General features: G+C 36.9%; 1 protein-coding gene across 5 annotated transcripts in view; it reads left to right on the forward strand.

The window, feature by feature from the left end:
• Positions 1-19,671, forward strand: part of BABAM2 (BRISC and BRCA1 A complex member 2) — a 166,922-nt gene that overhangs the window by 21,864 nt on the left and 125,387 nt on the right. For all 5 annotated transcript variants that reach the window (XM_027681951.1, XM_027681950.1, XM_027681952.1 and 2 more), the window contains exons 3-4: positions 384-460; positions 12,988-13,082. In XM_027681951.1, the coding sequence (XP_027537752.1) occupies positions 384-460; positions 12,988-13,082 (172 nt within the window). The remainder of the gene's footprint in view (positions 1-383; positions 461-12,987; positions 13,083-19,671) is intronic.

Raw genomic sequence — 19,671 nt, forward strand, 5'->3', positions numbered from 1 at the left:
CATGTAACCGTGTTACAGTGACATAGAGAGTTGTGACCTGCAAAATTGTATACAAAGTAGAGGACTTGATGACTTTGACTAGTTGATACCATTCTAATAACACACTCAAACCAGAGTATTTTGCATGTATGTTTTCATTATAAAATGGGAGACAGTTGGCACAGATCCTTAAATTTCTTATGCTATTGTTGGAACTGTTGATCAAAAGAGGATAGACCTCCTGCGTCTTTCCCACCTTTTCTTCTTTCCCAGATTCATAAGGATGAGTATTTTTAATAGTCACAACATGTTTACTATCAGTCATTTGTATCCTGTAGAATAATGTTAGTGTTTGCTGCCATCTGTAACTGCTTAGGACATTCTTCTCTTGTCTTCATTTTTAGCTGTACGTCCCTGACCCCTGGACCCAGCTGTGATCGGTTTAAGCTACACATCCCTTATGCTGGAGAAACACTCAAATGTAAGTTAAAAAATACTGCCGTTGCATCTTGACCTTTTTTTTCACTATTCCATATCTCATTAAGTTTTCCAGTGTGTCTGACTTTATGAGTTTTGAGATACCTGTGTTGCTTTCTCTTAAAGCTTCAGCTCCAAGAACACACAACTACGAAGAATATCTCATATTTAAGTTTACAGCCTTCCATGATAGTACAATTTTGAAAAAATGAGTTATAAAAGCCAAAGGTTGCAACCCACCTCCCTAATATTTCTGTATGTTTCTTTATATATTTCTAAATGTTATAACTAAGACAATCTCATGACCATTTTTAGACTCACTTGTAATTTGTATGTGCTTTGTGTTGTTTCTTTCTGTCTCTTTTAGGAAGAATTCTTTGTTAAACTCCAATAAAAGATGTCATTCTCTTATTTTATTAAATATCTTTAAACAATAACTGGTATAATTGACCAGATTAGTGAAATGCGAATTTGATTATTCTGATTTAGTGGTATTGTTAAATCCTTCTTAGAGGATCTGTAGATACCTAGCTCATTTGCCCACTCTTAGTGTGTGTTTTGTTTGTCTTAGTTTATGTTTTGGTTCAAAGGATTAGAATAAAATTTGGGTTTGTATGTTTTTAGAATGTAAAGTTTTCTAAACACTTGAACTGCTGAAAAATGGTTGTGTTGTTTTTAATCTCTAACAACTGAAATATGAGAGAGCATGAAGAATTTCAGATGAAGTAAAATTCAAAGCTTGGCAATTATAGATTTAGGACAGCTCTGGTAAAGCCACAGCTGGAGTACTGTGTCCAGGTCTGGTCTGTCTATTACCAGAAAAGCATGGACATATTGGAAGGAGTACAGCAAAAGACCACAAAGATGACTAGAGCAACTGGAGCATCTGTTGTGCAAGGGGAGGCCAAGATAGATGAGGCTTCTCAAGAAGAAAAGGCTCGGGGCAAGTCTTACTAGTGTATATAAATACCTCATGGAGGAAAGGAAGAAGTCTGGCTCTTCTCAGTGGCAGTCACTAAAGGGAAATGGTTACAAATTGAAATATAGAAAATTCCATTGAAATGCTATAAAAAAACTATTTTGCAAGGATGGTCAAACAGTGGAAAAGGTTGTGCTTGGAGCTTGTGCAGTTTGTATATCTCCATCCCTGAGATACTCAAAAACCAACTGGACATGAGTGTTAGCAATCTCCTCTGTTTACCCTGCTCTGAACTGAAGGACTGGACTAGGCAGTCTCCAGAGGTGCTGTCCAGCCTTAGCTATCCTGTGAGTCTGTGAAAATATGCTATCTGGAGAAGCAAGTATTTGGTGTGAACAGAAATGGTAAGCATTTAAAACACTGCTTTGATAGTATCCATTTGGACTGCATCATACACATGCTGTAGCTCTCCAAGACATTTTAAATATTAAGAATGTGGTTGCATTACTTCTGCTATAATTTTTTTTTGTCATTATGTCATGCACTGGAAGCTCTTATCCTTTATGAACAGAAATCAACAAAATTAAACTTCTTGTATATTCTTTAAAGCTTCCATTTGGCACTTATAAGGGAAGTTGTCTTTACCAGAAGTTAATCTGGAAGTTTGCTTATGTGTTCGAGAGAGGAGCCAGGCTCGTGTATCAGCCTACTATGACTATTTTGTCTATTCTAAATATATTAGATTATGGCTCAAGAGTGCTAGTTGTTCTTTCTCACAAGATAAAAATGGACTATTAATTCCTAGCTAGCAATTATTTTAAGAAAAAGGATGTGGCTCTGCATTTATTCAGAATTTTTAGTAAGTAGTGGTTGTACTATATGAAGCCAACTACCCTTTGAGGTAGAACATTTATTTAAAAGTGTTATACTGTGTAGCAGACTAAACTTATTGAGTCTTGGTGTGTTCTGCAATGTGTAATAAATTCCACTTGAGTCTTGTTTGATGACTATGATCAAGATGCAGTCAAAAGAAGCTTCATTGGATGGCATGCTTTAGAAAATGGTATCGTATTTTCTATGTGACTGTCTTATTTATCACAATACCGGGCCCAATTCTGAGAGCTTTAAGTCTTTTCTTATTTCAGGTAGAGGCTAGGAGTGTTCCTAATTCATAAACGAAAATTAATAGATTAAAATGCCCATATGCAAGTGCATAGGCATGCAGACTATATTAATATGCTAAATGACTGTAGTCCTGTTAAAATACCTAGAAATATGAGTTCTTATATTTTTAGTATCACATAAGCAATTAAACAAAAAAAAATGTAATGCTACTGCTCTCTCCACCTTCATAAAACCCAAACCATACATTTTAACCATGTTTTATATTTTAACAAGACCAACTGAGAGTGGTGTAAACAAGTGTATCTTTTTCAGAAGTATCTAATAATAGCAGTGAATTCAAGTAATAATAATCCTCCGCGTTTCAGTGTTAAATGTTTGAAAATGCTGTGAATCATTCAGTTCTCACAGCATGTGGAATAAATAGTGATGTGAGGAGATTCAAGAAAGCTTTAATAATTTTGTGTTTAGATCTGTAATGATGGCAGGGGAAGACAGCCGTAGTGTGCAACCGGAGATTTTTAGATACTTTGTTGTAGCTGTTGCTAGATATGTTATCTTTCAAGGACAGAATATTTCTGTAAGGGAAAGTTGTGAAATCTGTCAGAATAAAAAGACTGGCTGAAAATGTTCAGGATCTCCAGTGTATGGGCCTCGGTATGTGGTACTAAACACAGGCTGAAGTGTCTAGTTCCTTTGTGGTTTGTGTTACATCCTCTTTGCAACAGATTAGGTCTTTGCATATCATCAATCATAACCGCTGCCACTGCACAAACACCCCAGCATGAATCCTAGTGTGCTGAAAACTGTTGGTATGCAGCTTTAGGGAAGTATAACTGCATAGTTACAGTCCTGTTTTGCGAAAGACCAGAAAATTCACTGTTTCTTGAAAAAGGAGAAAGTGTACTTGCAGGCAAGGCAGTGGCTGACTACCTGTAGTGTAAAATAATTGCTTTGTTAGCTTCGGTAACAGCAAGCATCTTGTGAGTTAAGATTGGCTTACCTTCACCTTACTCTTGCAAGTATTCAGAGCTACTTGAATGTTACACTGAACAGTCACTCGCTCCAGCCATGGACCTTGGAGATACCCACAATTTTATACTAAAGAAAATATTATGCCAGTGTTTAAGATAAATTAGTTTGTCATACTAATTGTCTTCCATCTCACTTCAGAAATTTTCAAATGATGCTTTCAGGGAGACACTTTTACTTTATTTTCTTCTCTAAAGGAAAGAATTTTTTTTTGGTTTTCATGGTGAGAATGGTTAGAAAACTTGAGCCTGCTCTCGTTAGACTGTCAATTAAAATCTGAGACAGCCATATTGTTTTTATTAGTTCATCCAGAAGTCAATGTTGTTACATTAAACTTGATACTTTTCTCTGTATTTGAGTTTTTCAAAGCTCTTAATTGGAGTTTTAATTTCTGGAAGACTGTCTGTAATACCCTGTAAGAGGTTGAATCTATGTTCCTATGGCAAAACTGATTTTGTGTGATATGCAGAGCTATCCTTTATTGCTAACTGAACAGCAGTATCTGCTTAGTTAGTTCAGTATTCTATCTGGAGAAGTATTTTGTGTATTTTGAGGTGAAGCATTCTGTAACTCTTGCAGTCTTAGTTGATAAAACATCATGGCAGATGTCAGGATAAGCACAGTTATAAGCTGCAATAGTCTCTATTGAATAATATTAATAATTAAAGTACATCATTTAGAATAAAATTACAATTTTGTTCCAGCAAACCCTGGAATAACTTGGTTTTGGTTTTCCTTTTTCACTCAAGCTTTTGTTGCTGCTTGCTAAAAGAGTCTGACGATTTTTTTTTCCTGTGCTCTTCACATTTTCTTTTTCAGGCACTGATGCCTCCTTCCCTCTCTGACCTTGAGTGCTGTCATCTGGAATTTCACAGTGATTAAACAATGTGTTGCCCTTGTGATGCTACTGTTCTCTGTGGCCTCTTGAACTCTAGTATTTTCATCTTCTGTCTGATTTTCACTGGTTTTATGTGAGTGGATTATAGCTCTGGGTTCTACTGCCACCACTTTGTTTTCCTTGATCCCGAAGAACATTGCTTTTTTTCTCATTTGAAGCTTAGTTTTTCTTTTTTTGCTTCTGATTTCTGTTTGTTAGTTCCTTACTCATTTTAGTTATCGGCCTTAGAGGAGGAAATCAGTTTTGCTGCCTAACTAGTCTACGAATATTGCCCATAATATACAAAATCTCATCTGCTTTTATTCCTGTGGTGGAACTCTTTCAGTAAGTTCATCCAGTCTTCCTGTGGCTTTCTATTTTAAGGAAGCAGTTAAAAATAACAACAAAAAAGATAAATATAAAGAAGAGCCTGACCTCCTTGTTGCCCTTTTAAAGGCTGCTTTGCATATTTATTTGCTAAACACTTGTTTATTGTGCCAATAAGCAATTGTAAAAACTATTTTGCAAGTTATTGTAAGATTTAGGATTCTTATAAACCATGTTGCTGCAATGCATGTGTCAGTGTTTTGTGCACCATTTGGTTATTTTACACAGGTTGTGGTTTAGTTGAGGCTCTTACAGAAAGGATTTCTTGGTTGCTGTATTTCACATTATACTTAGGTGATATCCTTACCTGTATAGTAAGTGTGTTTTTGCTGGGTCATGCCACGTGCCACAGATTTTTCCAGGCAATATGTTTTTTAAAGTTTGTCTGAGTCTTGCTTTACAGGGCAGGAAGAATAAATCTTTTTCCTTTAGTAACTTTTTCATTATCCAATCAATGTACCTAATGGGAGTGTCAAGAGATAGTCTGATCTTTTTGCAATATTTATTTCTTCGTTGAATACAAAGTTTACAACAATATTTTCCTCTTCTAAATAATCACCTTCCTCTCACTTGTGTTTTTTGTGGGTTTTTTGACACTTTTCCTTATGCACTGGACTTCTCTTGAGCAAGTAAATGACAGAAGTTTTTGCAAGTGTAAGTCTGTGCTAGTTTAAAAGTTAACCAGCAGGGGAAACGAACTCAACTCAAAAGAGAGATTATAAGTCAGAATAACAATTTATTAAAATAATACAAGAAGTACAATTATACAGACAGACAATTGGTTTTAACCCACAAAACCCAAATGTATAACCCAGCACCCTAGGGTATGAACAAAAGTGGTGTTCCTTGCTCCCCCCCCCCCCCCCCAAGTCCAAAGTAAAGGGAGAGGGGAAAAACCTGCTGGTGGGAGAGCTGCTGCAGTCTGGTCAAAAGTGGTGATCGCAGTCCAGTTGAGGGTGGTGGTCTCAGTCTGGTTGAGAGCGGTGAACTGCAGTCTGGTTGAGAGCAGTGGTCTGCAGTCTTCCTCTGGATCCCACAAGTGGTAAAAAGGTTCCGAAACTCCCAGTTTATATATTCTGCAGTTCAGGCAAGAGTGCTCAGTCCCTCCCTCAGAGCGGGGAATTCCATAAAAGGGTATGAGGACAGGAACATCTTCCCACTTTGCAGGCCTCTACTGACAACAGTTTCTGGGAAATGGCATGGAAGGCTATAGAATACACAGTTTTGGGTTACACCCATCCAGTGATGAATTGGTCCCAACCGTTCTAACCAGGACAGTCTTAAACAGTGTATTTCTGCATCCAGAGAAGTGACCTTAGAAATGTCTGTGTGCAAGTGTGGACTTATGGAGGTTTAAAAGATTTTACATTAGGCCTCCACACTGGTATTGCCATTGTGCCTTCCAACTTTTCTCTTTCCTCCTTTTCTCTCCTGTTTAGGCTGCTCATACTGGTGATGGTCTGCAGTCCATTTGGTTAAATGTATTTATCCTTCGCCTTCACATTTTCTGACCTACCCAGTGTCTGTGTTTTAACTTCTCCGGTGTTGCCTGGCTTTAATTTCTACCAATATCTTATCCCTTCTTCTATCATCTGTTCTCATCTTTGTCCTCTTCAGTTCTAGTACTAACATTTCTGAGAAAGCAGTTACTCAGCTACAGAAGTGCAAGTAACTGAGATTATCCTGATGCCTTCTTGCTCAGCTTTGAAGCCAACTCATTTATTTTTATTCCACTTTTGCAGATTTGCCCGCTTTGCAAAAGAACGTAATTTCTCTTTCTGTACAGTCTTACAGCTCTTTTTTTTTTCTCCTACAGCAGCATTTGTTAGTTGAGTTAAAGAAAAAAAACACCCACACCTGCAACCCTTTGTCCAAGAATCAAATTAACATACTGCAAATTCTTCCTATATATTTTTTTTCTTTTATTGGAAAACTGGGACTTGATTCACTAGCCTAACTATAGGTGTCTAACTGAGGTTCCCTCAAGTACCTTGGTAGTCTTTCAGCTGCTGACCCAAAGGGTACTGATCTCCCTGAGAAAGCATGTCATAGCTGTCATAAATGTGCCCTGAGGCATCTCAAATGACACTAAACAACTTGATTAATCACCTGAACCAACTTTATGGCGACCGGGTCTTTTGCAGCTTTGCATGTAGTGGAGTAGCTGGGATTTCTTCTGGAGTGTCAGAGAGGTACAGGGAAGGTTGTTTTTTTTCTGATACAATCAAATACCTTTCTTGCAAATTGTCCCTCTATTCTGAAGTGTTTTTGAGTCTTTAATAATTACTTTTTTGCCTTTTGTTTTCTGATACCTTGATTTGCATGTGAAGTCAGAAATTAAGCTCAAAAACATCCTTTACTTGAGAGAAGAATAGCCTGGCAGCAGCAATACCAAATAGAATTACTCCTGTATCTTCCTTCAGTAGTAGTAGTTCTGTATTTAACAAGTTGTATTGTCATTTCAGGAACTAATCTTTCTTGACAACCAATTAATAAGAAGCTCTATATAGGTAACTATATTACTGTGTTTGACTTAAAGCCTGTACAGCAAAAATCTTTAGGAGGGAACACAGTGACACGTCGGCAGGTCTACATTTAGTTCATTTAAATCCTTTCATACTGCTGGCTGCACTGACTTAGTATCTTGGTTGTAGTGAGTAACTGAGTTTTGTATCTGTAAAGACAATTAATAATGGCTGGTTTAGGTAAGAGTTTGTTTATAGAAGAGGCCGATCAGTAGTTTTTGTCTACAATTTGTGTGGCTACTAGAAGGGACAGGTTAGCATTCTGAACTGATGAATAATATATTTCTCCTGTCTTTTTCATTTTAATATTCAACAAGGGCATTTTCTGTATTTTCCCAAATCTGATTCTCCACATATATTTGGTCTCTTGCTTCAGCAATTTTCCCTATTATCTGTGAATGCATTTCATGATCAAGTTGCATTTGGATTTCTTAAAAGCCAAATGGGTTGATCTCCTTCATAACAAATTCCATTCAAATTGGTCTTATTCCAGGCTGCAGTGGCCACACATGTTTATTCTATATACTTAGTGCTGACTTAGAAATTCTTGGCATCAGAAGAAACTGAAGAAGATGGATATCCTTTCAAAAGTAGAGTTTGGGAAGTTGACTGGTACTTTGCTTCCTGATTTTGGCACCATTAGTAAAACAGAGATGTTAATGCTGTGGCACTCTTAGCATAGCATCTTTCCATACTACCAAACTTATAGTGTGGTTAAAAAACAAAAGAAGAATACCCCCAGAAGGAAGTTACCAGGAGGAGAAAAACTGTGTGTAGAATAGGCCAGTAGAGAGCAATTGTAAGGATTTCAGAGATTTCTCAGTTTCAGAGTAAGACCTACCTGTCTTGCTTGTAGTCGTCTTATTGCTTATTTGCTTATACATTTTGATAGATGACAAAAGAACAGCCCATATGTATATTAAAAGAAATCATGGATTTAAGTATTAATATTTCTATCTTTTTGTCTATTGGGAGCATATTAACTTTTCTTTTGAAATTCTGTAAAGTATTTCAAAATTTAATGCTGTTTGCCTGAGGAGAAAAAAAGCAAAAGAAAGTAATATTTTTGGATAATGAAAAGCAACAGAGTATGATACATCCTTTTTCTTCTAAATTTATCTTTGATTTGATGACTTTAACTTTATTGAAGTAATTTTGAATTCTGTAGTAGTATGTAATTGGAAATATAATTCCACCAAAGTAATTATTGGCTGGTGTATCTACAGAATTAAGATAAGTATGGTCTGAGTGTGAAGGTTTTGCTTGCCTTGCTCTTATACTGGAATGGTCATTGTCAATAGCACTGTGAAACACCACATGGTTTGCCTTCCATCAGGGCAATAAGGGCAAACAGAGTTGAAATGTATGAAAGACTACATGTTCATGTGCTGAAGATGCAAGGAAAAGGGTAGTTGTTTCATTTAGGTGAGAAGGGGAGAGAATGCAGGACTATATTGATTTTTTCTTTTTAGTGTTTTTTTTTCTTCCCAGGTTAAAAGGGTAACCATTCTCAAACTCTAAGCACAATAATTTTGCAAATGGCTTTACTGATTAAAAGTGTTATTTTTATTTACTCCAGCACATTTATATTTGAAAAGGGTAAGCCGCAGGTAATATCATGTAAGTACTTGTTACAAAAATGGATATTTCTACTAGGTCAAGACGAACTGTTAGCTTGTGATTCAAAATATTTAGCACCTTATATTTTGTAAGCTCACGCAGAGACTAGTGTTAATATTTATGTGAAGTGAAACCAGACTTGCGTTGGCTGTTGTGATGGTTTAAATACCTTTTATTTGAGTGTAATGGAGCATTTTTTATTTATGCGTCATAACCCTGCCAAGCAAGCTGTTAACTGCAGTTTTAGTTTCTCTGTATTGTGGTATTTAACAAACTCAGATTTAGGATGTTTCCCTTAATCTGTAGCCTCATTTGTTATGGTGTACTTTTGTTGAGAACGTGTAACTTATGAAAATAGCTCATGCTCATAGTTCAGAGTAGGGCAAACTCCGACCTTAGGCTTAAGCCTTCAAGAGTCAAAGGTGTTACTTTTTCTGTCCTAAGACAGAGCAAGACATAAGTGAAACTATTTGGAAAGGCAAATCACAGAGCAGAAAAGTTAGAGAGGCCAGGGATGATGAGGATGGTTGTCTGATATGATTCAAAAAAAGGTTTGTTTTTCTTTTGCTTTAGAAACTAGCTAAATGTGTTTGGATTCATGGCAGAAGTAAGACTTAGTAGAATAAGATTTGACTGAGGGGATACTTTTTGCTTTTTAAATACATGAAATGTTTGTTCTAAGGTCAGATCTTAGGATCTTTAATGGTAAGATGCTGTATTTCCAGAATGAAAACCACTGATGATAGAGAATCATTGCTCTTTTCTAACTGTTAACATTGAAGTGGAATTTTGTTCTGAACTTCTTTGTCTTTATTAAAATGTCACCCAGCCTCTGTGAGGCTCGATTGTAGCAGAATAAATTAGGGTTTGCTTTTGGATAAAAACCCATAGTACTGTAGGAAGGAGAGTGTAAATTATATGTTTCTGGTTTAGTTAGAAAATAAGGACAACAGCATCATTTTTAGGTTCCATGGGGTTGTAAAATGTATTGAGTATGGTCTCAGCAATAGTGTTTTGTGATTGTATGATTAACAGACACTGAAATATTGATTTTATTTGTTTTGAAGCCTAGAGAACCTATGTAGCTATGTAACGTATGGCCTTTTGGAAAATGACTACACAACAGGGAAAAATAGTCTTAATATACACACTGCTTTAATGTTGATACATTTGGTCTCAAAATGACTTTTATTAAAGGGACTTGGGAGTTTGAATTTGAGGCATGTTTACCCTGGACAAGTAGAAGCAATTTTATCAATTATAAGTAATAGTAACAGAAAAGCAAAAATCACAATGTTAATTTTTACTCTGGATTGTGTCCCTTGTACTGAATAGTTCTTTGGGATCAGTAGGTCATGAAAACTTATATCTGCATAGTTGGTCACACTGTGGATAAGAACTGATATGCCACTGATATTTAATGGAAGAAGGGATATGACAGAGGGTGGTAAAGAAGAAATATGAGCATGTGAGGTAGGTAATAGGTTGGTTTGGCTAGCTGCACCATGATGTGCCCAACCTCAGTGTGACCACAGAGAGGGTACCTTCTCCAAGTGTCTCTCATCCCACAGCAGGAATCACTGCGTGGGATACACAGCGGACCTGAACCCCAAATTGTAAAAGTTTACCGCCTCGTGTATTAAACTAATAATGCCAATTTTAATTTACTGTTACACTGAGCACTGCATATGATGATGATCTGGGGCTTGCTGTGAGCTCTGTTCACTTCATGTTGCGGTAGAACTGGAAACGCTGTGAAGGGAAAGTTTGTACCTGCTTGAACCTCTGTGTTGCACCTACTGCCACAGCTTTCCTGAGGTTCACTGTTGACTGTGGAGCTTACAAAGGTGAATACAGTTTATTACCAATCTCACTACTCAAGCAGAGTCTTGAAGCCATCTCATGATGTAATGTTCTGTAATAGTTTTATGCTAGTCAAATATGGAGGTATAACCTAAAAAATAAGCAGTTATTTTGATCCTTCTTTTATTCTAAGCAGCCTTTTGTAGTATGTGTATAGTTGGAGTGCAGCTCCTAGCGAGCTGAGCTGTTGGTATATACACTCTATTTCATCAACTCTTTTAAAGTAGGAACACAGAGAATGAAAAGCATGCAGCTAGCAACTGCAGTATGGAAAGTGTGTGTTAAATGAGTTACTTATCATCACATAGGAACATGGCAAAAACACAAATACAGTTCTTTCCTTTGGAGCAGCATTGGGCTATCTAAGTCACAGGCCAAGCTTTTTCGTTGTGCTGTGTTCTGAGTTATTCATAACAACACTCTATCAAAGCTCAGTTAAAGAATGTACAACAAACACATAACCTCGAATTCACTGGTAGAAATTGGTGAGGTTGTTGTAAAGAGCCATACATGACATTTTAATTGCAGTAAAAGTAAGAAAAGGATTGCGTTATGGTGACATAGGAACTACCCAGTCTACTAAACATCAACTTTTCTGAGTTCTTCATTGCTGTCTTACAGTTTAGGCAATTTTCTCTTGCTTAATAAAGATGCATTTCCTGTTGCAATTTTATGCCATTTCCTCTAGGATTGGTGCCTATTTCGTTCTTTTAAATTAAATAGAAGGTTGATTTTTATGTTGAGTGTGTTGGGAATTTCAGCTGGCAGACCTCTGCTATTTTCTACACCCCATACTTGCACGTGCTCCTGACAGTTGTGAAAGGAAGGTAGGAGTGCGGACAGGAGAAACCCACACTGTTCTCTACTGAGTCGCATGATCGGTGAGTTTGTGATTTGGAGCAATACTCTGGCGCATACCTACCGCAGACTGGCCATTGGCTTCTTGGTCATGAGCCTTCATCCTCACCAATTAATCTTTACAGCATCCTTGCTTCCAACTAAAGCCAAGATAAGTTTACAGAATATCAGCAATTAAAACTGTCATGTTAAATGTCTTGACATGGTGATATCACTGAGCCAGCAATATGGCTTTGCAAGATTTCTTCATCTAATGCTTTTTTCCAGATCTGCATTCATAATTTTTTAAGAAATAAAAAGTGGTTTAATTTTTTCTGGATAGAATTGTTTATAAGTCTTACCACACTGGTTTTACTTTGCTGTGTGGATTTCAAACAAGTCGTAACACATAGTAGGTACTGTCTTATTTTTCTTCTACTGTCTGCTACCTCACAAATCTGCAAAAGCTCAGTTATTCTTTTGTATCATCATAAAGAAGAAAGAATGATTGGGAGCTAGACAAGTAAGGCAAGAAACATTTATTTTTATTTTTTTTAACTTTTTCTTGGACTATGAAAGGCTTTTTTAAAAGCTCAGATGCATATGACCACCTCTTGATCTATATGAACTCTGAAGTATGTTTACCAGTGAAATAGTGCAATCCAAATTTCTTTAAACTATCACATCAGTGATTAATTGCATATCTTGTGACACTGGCAAGATGACAACTCAGTGTCAAGCTGTGATGAAGTTTTATATTTTTACTTAATTTTAGTCTCTCCATTTAAATGTGTAATACTGCATTTCTCTTGGCCAGAATTTGGATAGTTGGAATGGTTCCTGTTGAACTGTGTATTCTTCCTTCAAAGAGTTGGGGGTGGCAAGGAGAAGAGGGAGTAAGTGCTACTAAGTTTTAAAAGCTCCGGTATTTTGAAAATCGTGGGCCTTAGTAGTTTGGGATTGACTTTAACTTAATAAACAAAACACAGCCATCTAAATATGGTACTTTTTATTAAAACAAGATCTCTTTTCAAACTTGGTGTTTTGAGGCAACCCTCAATAATGTTTGCAATGCCATTTGAGATACAAAGCAAAAATGTATTTCATGTTTCATTGCTTGCAGAGGAGGAGGAAGCTGTGCCTCAGGAATTTGACTTCATCCCCCAAAACATCTGATGCTTATCTTGCATGTGAATTTTTGTAAAAATTACATGGATGAAATATTACATGAAATATTTTTAATGTCACTATTAAATTCTGTGTTAAAAATGTATGTCATATGTGATTATTTTTTATTTCTAAGCACATAGGTAGAAGTGCAAACAGTGTTTTCATTTATTGCTTTTCAGGGGATATAATTTTCAATGCTCACTATCCTGACCTGCCACCAGATTTTATCTTTGGAGAGGATGCTGAATTTTTGCCTGATCCTTCTGCCTTGCATGTAAGTACTTTGCTGTTTGAGAATTTTACACCATGCAAGGAGTCTTGACTTTTTTAGAATAGCTTCAGCAACAGAAATTTTCCAACAGTGCAAAGTAAAGAAGAAACCTACCTTTTATCTCACTTTTATGTTAGTATAAACACATTGTTTTCTAGTGTGATTTAAAGTTGAATCTGTAAATGGTGGGGTGGTGTATGTTAAAGCATTTTAATCAAGACAATATTACCTTTACAATAACTATTCGGAGTATCTGTTAAAATATGTCTATTTAATATCTGACCATCTTAAATGATCTGTCTCAGAAAAAATGATTGATAAATTGTGTCTTTAAAAAGCATTTATTTCTTAAAAAAAGAAGTAGCATAATTTTGTGTAAAGATGTCCGGTTGCAAAAGGCACAGCAGAAAGACTCCTTAGATGGTAGATTCTGCAAGGCACGATTCTTTCTGTGTTAAAGCCTTCAAACCTGCGCAAAGGATTTTTTAGGTGAGATGTAGTATGCGCGGAACTGAACCCACCCTTTAATCCTAAGGTTCATCTGCCAGGGCTGAGCGAGCTTGGACGGTGGCAGCGAGGTCCTCAGGACGTAGGTTTGATTAGAGTGACCTTCTCTTAGATGGATGGCCTTACAGGGCTAAGCGAGCTCCATCTGCCTGGGTTTGGGATTAGAGTTGTCCTTCTCCTAGGATGACTGCCAGAAGGCTAGCGAGCTCATCCTGCCCAAGAATATATCTTGATACATAATGAGATATTAACCAGCCTATTTAAAATTAATTAAAAGAAACCAAAGAAGAAATTTGCAAACCAACAGTTTTTGTTTTACTTTAGTCATTATGCCTTTCTATAGCATTCACTAGGTAAATGTAATCTCTTTTGATAAAGTCCTTGGTCATTCTCCTGCAGTCCATCTGATGGTATGGAGTGTGTTATCTCCACCTTGCAGCTTTGGTCTGTATAGCGTACTTTTGCTTTTGCATTTGCTGTTTAATGTTCCCTCTGGTGTGTAGAGTTTTTCTTCAGAATGTTACATTAACAATAACTTGGTTATTGTGCTAAATATTCGAATAGCTCCCTTTTTTTCCACAAATGTGAGAGCTGTTTAATGAAGATAATTTTAATCAAATTCTAAGACATGAGCAGAATTCTTTAATGCTTTAACATGTCTTTCTACTGACTAGAAGTAAAATACAGATTAGCACGTTGACCGTAATTTAATGCCCTAATCTTGAGCAATCTTCAAATACTTCTGATGCAAGAGTTCCTGGCAATCAAAACAGAATCTACCATGCACAAAAGCATGTAGATTTTATTAAATGAGGAGTACAGTCTCCGAGCAAGTAATATGTGCCGTCGGATCTGTGGGAATTCTGACATTGAGCCTTCATGCGCTGCTCTCGTCTGCCTGTCTCGTTTTCCAAGAAGTCATCACATGCTGTTGCGTGGCTTGAGTCAGGCATTATGCTTAGCTTGAAACAAGAACCAGGTACTCCAGATTCCACAAGCTCGTGTGGCTCTAATAGAAGCTGGCAGTAGACTTCCCTGAAGACATTTGAATGGCTGTGTTGCAGATCAGTCACTCTTCAGTTTCCATGGCCATGGGCAGACTTTCGAGTTAGGTTTTCATTTGACCGTGGTAACAGGTGTTCAGTTAAGCAGCTGTTAGCCAGACAGCTAAAGCAAGATTCCAGAAATACTGCATTTTAAAAAGTAGATGCTGTAGATGAAGAGTTCATGGTATCTTTTTTTTTTTTTCTCAGAGAATTCCTAAATGGTTGGGCCAGCATTTCAGCAGTGGGGTGATATGTTGAGCACCCTTGTTGTTATAAGCAGAGATAATCAACTGTGTTCTTTCATTGACAATACAATTGCAGAATCAAGCTGAAAATGCTTATTAAAACTCATCTTTGCTTTTGTACCTTGCACAAATATTAGGCACTTGGGTTTGAAACTGCTGGAGTCTCAAGTTCAGCGCCACAAAATATATGCCTCATTACATGTTTTACCAGAAGTTACTCTGCTGGTTGCAGGATCTGATTGTGTGCATGCTCATCTTCTAGAATGATGTAGGCATTATGGAGCAACTCAACAGAGGGGCAAGTGGTCCATTTATTTTGGTTTGTCATATAGTATTAATTACAGTCTGAGGGCTAGCTTCTTTAGGTTGGTGATGCCGTTCATGCTCAAAGCATTATTAGAAATAAACAGTTTTATTCTTTATTCTCATTAAAAATGTTTTCCTGTTGAATGCATTTGATACCTGTGTGTCTACTAGGCATAAATAAAATCAGCTTCTCAGAATGTAAATAGGAAAGTTCTTCCCTGCTCTAGTGTGTATTCATTTTGGATGACAAGTATTAGAAATGTATTTTAAAAACAACCTATGATTCACTCCGTTCTGATTAAAAATCCAGTTGGCACACAACAAGATTAGTGATTGTGTACGGATGAGATTAATTTGGAGCTCATTACAATGACGCCAGTTTGAGTAACAAGAATTGTTTGTTATGTTAGCTTGGTTGATTGTTAATGTGAGCCAGTTAATAACTGAAGTGCTTATGCACAATGTTAACCCCATTTTTCCAATGATTTTGAAATATCTTCTGTTTGGAGAGGAAAAAAAAGAGGAGACAGTAGTAGTGTGTACAAGCTAACAGTAGTGTGTACAAGCTAACTGTCAGTTCAAGGATTTGGGTTTTCCAGCTAGTCTTCCCAGAATTATTGTGCCTACCCATCACTCTCGCAAAGACTTCATTAGCCTTAGTGGGAATGGACACAAGAGAACATGAGCATTTCCTGAAACTTGCTAAGTGCTGAATATGTCCTTGTGGGGTAGTGTATGGTATATTCCTTGTGGGAATACTTTGTGCTCCATTTGCGTGGAAGGAAGACATTGTCATCACAGAGTTTCAGAGAATGGGCCGCTGTAGTTGTCATGCCGATACCTAGCATTGGAAAGATTGTTTCCCCTTGTCTGATTGCTAAATACTGAGTACAGATTGCAGTCATCGTGGAGCTGATTGACCTAATTTTGCTACTCAGGTGTATTGGCTGTCATGCTCTATATCTTGCGTAGACCAATGTTTGTTTTAAGTTCTTGTATTTGTGCTTATTAGACTCCATATTTATCATTTAGCTATATAATACTGTTGTGAAGGTTGTATTGTTTTCTGTGTCTTTGTTCAAAGTCTTAATCATTATTTCTGTTGGTTGCTGAGTTAGCTTTTAATGGGTAGTGAAGAGATCCTTTAAATATCTCTCTCTTCCATTAAGTGTTCTTCATTTACTGTCAGGTGCATGAGACAGATGTTTAACAGTGTCAATTGTTCTCCTGCTCACAGTAACTACAGAAAAGCCCAAACACCCTTTGTATTAACTAACGCTGTTTGACCTGTTTTGTTTTGAAAAGTCTTTTCGGTTGTATTGTTAGCAAAGATGCAGGTGATATGTGTTCTAGTATGAAAGCCCCACATAAGGCTATGACCACGATGATTTTCAGCATATAATTTTAAAGTTTAAAGCCACGGTACTGGGTTCTCTTTGTCTGGAAAATGTGTGGATAGATTTGAACTGTTTTAGCATTGCTGTCTCTTCTGCTTACTCTAATTTCAGATGGCAGCACAAGATTTCATTCTTGGACTCCTAGCCTGCTGCTCTTGTAGTGAAAGCCTTCAACTACTTTGGCTTCAGTTGAACTTGGGGAATTTTAGAAAAACAGAATGCAGGATTGGATCCTGCATGTTATTAGAAGAGGGTTTTTTTTTATTTTGAACTTCTTTATATTCACATTTTTTGTGTTTACTTCTCAGTCATATCCTGACTTTATATGTCAAGGGGTGTTTTGATTATTTATAATCCAATGTTATTTATCGTTTAATTCTGTAAAACTAACATGAATTCTGAAAACTGTTTATTCCTTTCTCTTTCTGTTGATCCCTACCTATTTGTATATATGGGGGATGTTTGTATGTGTGCATATATATTGATGTATACATACATAGAGTCACTGTGGCCTTGCTGATATTGGTCTGGTATGGATAGGCAGTGGTAACAAAATCACATTTTATACCACCAGGCAAGTAATTTAATTCAGGAACTTTCCCAGAAGAAGGACCTTATGACTGGTATTGTTGGCATTTATTGTATACATTTTTGTCCAATTTTTCAAACAATAGAGATCTGCCAATGCAACATTCCTTTCTAAGCCAGATCTGAAAGAATCTAATTTTGAATGTATATTGATCTGGTTTTGGTGTCTGAGCTCCACACAGTTCCTCAGGGAATCACAAAATCACGGAATAGTTAGAGTTGGAAGGGCCCTCTGCAGATCATCATCAATCCCCCTGCCAAGTTGAAAAAGTACTGAGTTTGAAAGGAGAAATCCCCAAAAGAGGATTCTGGCTTGGAATCCTCTCCTGGCATAGTCTGGCCAGCTTGACTGCAGCCAGCATTCAGAAGGCCCTTCTGAGAAGTCATACGGTGCTCAGAATAACGAGTGTTAGGATTGTCTGTGTAGCCATGTGGTAAAGATGGTGACTATACGGTTCAGCAGAAAGAACTTAAGAGGATGGCAGAAAATAAGTTTTATCCTGTAATCTTTCCATCTTTGCTTCCTTCAAGGCCTTTCTACACTGGGAAACTATTACTTTTTCTCCTTGTTTTAGTTCTTCTTAATTTCACTTTCAGTCTTTCATTTTTATTTGTCCTTTTTGTCCAGAATTGTTAATATTTATTTATAGAGAGGGGGAGTTAGCTGCCTTGTATTCCTTTGTAATTAATGTGAAGTCATTACATATATCTACCTTACTTTCTTTTTCCAGAACCTCAGCATTTCCTATCACAGTTTATAAAACATGGCTTTCTATCTCAAAGTGTAAGCAGAAAAGAATATGCTGAGGTCACAAGTTCTGCTTTACTTAGTTGCAACATTTTGACTGGACTTTTTGCCTAGTGAATCCAGAAATTTTAAAAAAAAAAATCTACAGTTTGAAACTACTTATTTAATTTTGAGGGAAGAAAATATCTGTTAAGCCAGGTAGTTTTGCCTTTCTTGCTTAAATCTTGCTAGTGTAGAAGGCAAAATTAATTCCATTAGTTCTGTAAAGGGCTCCGTGGGGAAACATTTCCTTTCATTTTTTTGGCACAAGCTTATCTGATAATGAGATTTCTCCCTAGAATATGAAAAATCTAGAATATTAGCTTTTAAAATATAGTATTTCAGTCCAAGAAAGACTAACTTTTGGAGAACATTAGGAATGTGAGTGGACCACTTGACTGAAGGATGGTAGGATGGGAGAAAATGGTTTTTTTGCCATACTAATTAAATTGCATGTGATAAAGGACTTAATCATTGTGCAGTAGTAAAATAAGGGGAGAAAAAATTTTATGGTTTTCCATTCATAGCATTGTATTAGGAAAAAATAAAGATAACTTTCATTTGTCACTTGAGTTTGACCATCTTTTTCATGGTTACACAGTTAGATGGGCCAGAAGGTTGGACCAGAATAACAGGATGCTTAAATCTTAATGTAATTAAGGCTGAAAAAGATGTTTAGGCTTACATTTCTTTCAAGCTATGTCTGTTTAGTTTATATCTGATTCCAGAGCACTGGCCTCCTGAGTGTCTGGATTTTCTCTTGAATTCATGTTCAGTTAACCTTGACTTTGTAATGAATTCACTAATTTCTTAGGTGGGCAACAGTTGCTATGAGGCTTGAGAAAGACTGCTGTCTCTTGCTAGAACCAAGCTGCATGCTTGAATGAGTATTCTTTCTTTTACTCCCCTAGGAGCATATCCTGAAATTCTGGTAAGTGGAGGAGGAGTGCTTATATAGCTAGGTGTTAGTCTTAGCTGAGTACTGCAGTATGAACACTAGCAACATTTGATTGCTGGAGTTCCTGCATGGCATGAGGGATCACTGGCTTACCTTCACAGCCTCACTGTTCTCTGATCCTGATGTCACTGGAAAGGCTAGAGGTGGGAAAAGCTTGCAACCAATCCTGGATGTAAGAAAGAACTGAACAGGCTGTTAGCGAGCCAGTACACAAACTAAAGCTTACCCTGTGCGTAAAACTATGGTCTGTATATTGTCAAAACTCTGTTAGGTGACTTTGCCAATATACTTGATTTTTACGCAGTTCAGCAAGGGATCTTTGCACAAATGAAATCTGAATATATTTCAAACTTAATAGTTTTGTTTCTTAACACCCTTTATTTAATTTTGGGTTTTATTTAATATACTAGTCCAGTTAGGTGCTCTCTATTTTAGTCTTCCTGGTCTTCCTTCCAGTTCTTCGGGTTGTTTGTCACAGTTTGTGTGAACTCATTAACTGCAATAGTGCTAGTCAATCAATCTCTTTATGGGCACAATGGTTCAAGATTTCCTTTGGAAGTCCTTTTAACATCTTATGGCCCTCCAGTCCCCTTATTTTGTAGGCTCTAAGAATATCTCATCAGAGATACAGTCAGTCTATATTAGTACCTTGTACTAATGTATCTCCCCTTAAGGATAAGTAAAGTCCACCAAAATGAACAAGTGAAAAATCTAAGTTTTGAACTGTGTGCTTAAGTTAAGTAACAAACTGGGATGAG

This window comes from Neopelma chrysocephalum, unplaced genomic scaffold (genome assembly GCF_003984885.1).
Source record: "Neopelma chrysocephalum unplaced genomic scaffold, ASM398488v2 Primary Assembly neopelma1_61b, whole genome shotgun sequence".
Lineage (NCBI taxonomy): Eukaryota > Metazoa > Chordata > Aves > Passeriformes > Pipridae > Neopelma > Neopelma chrysocephalum.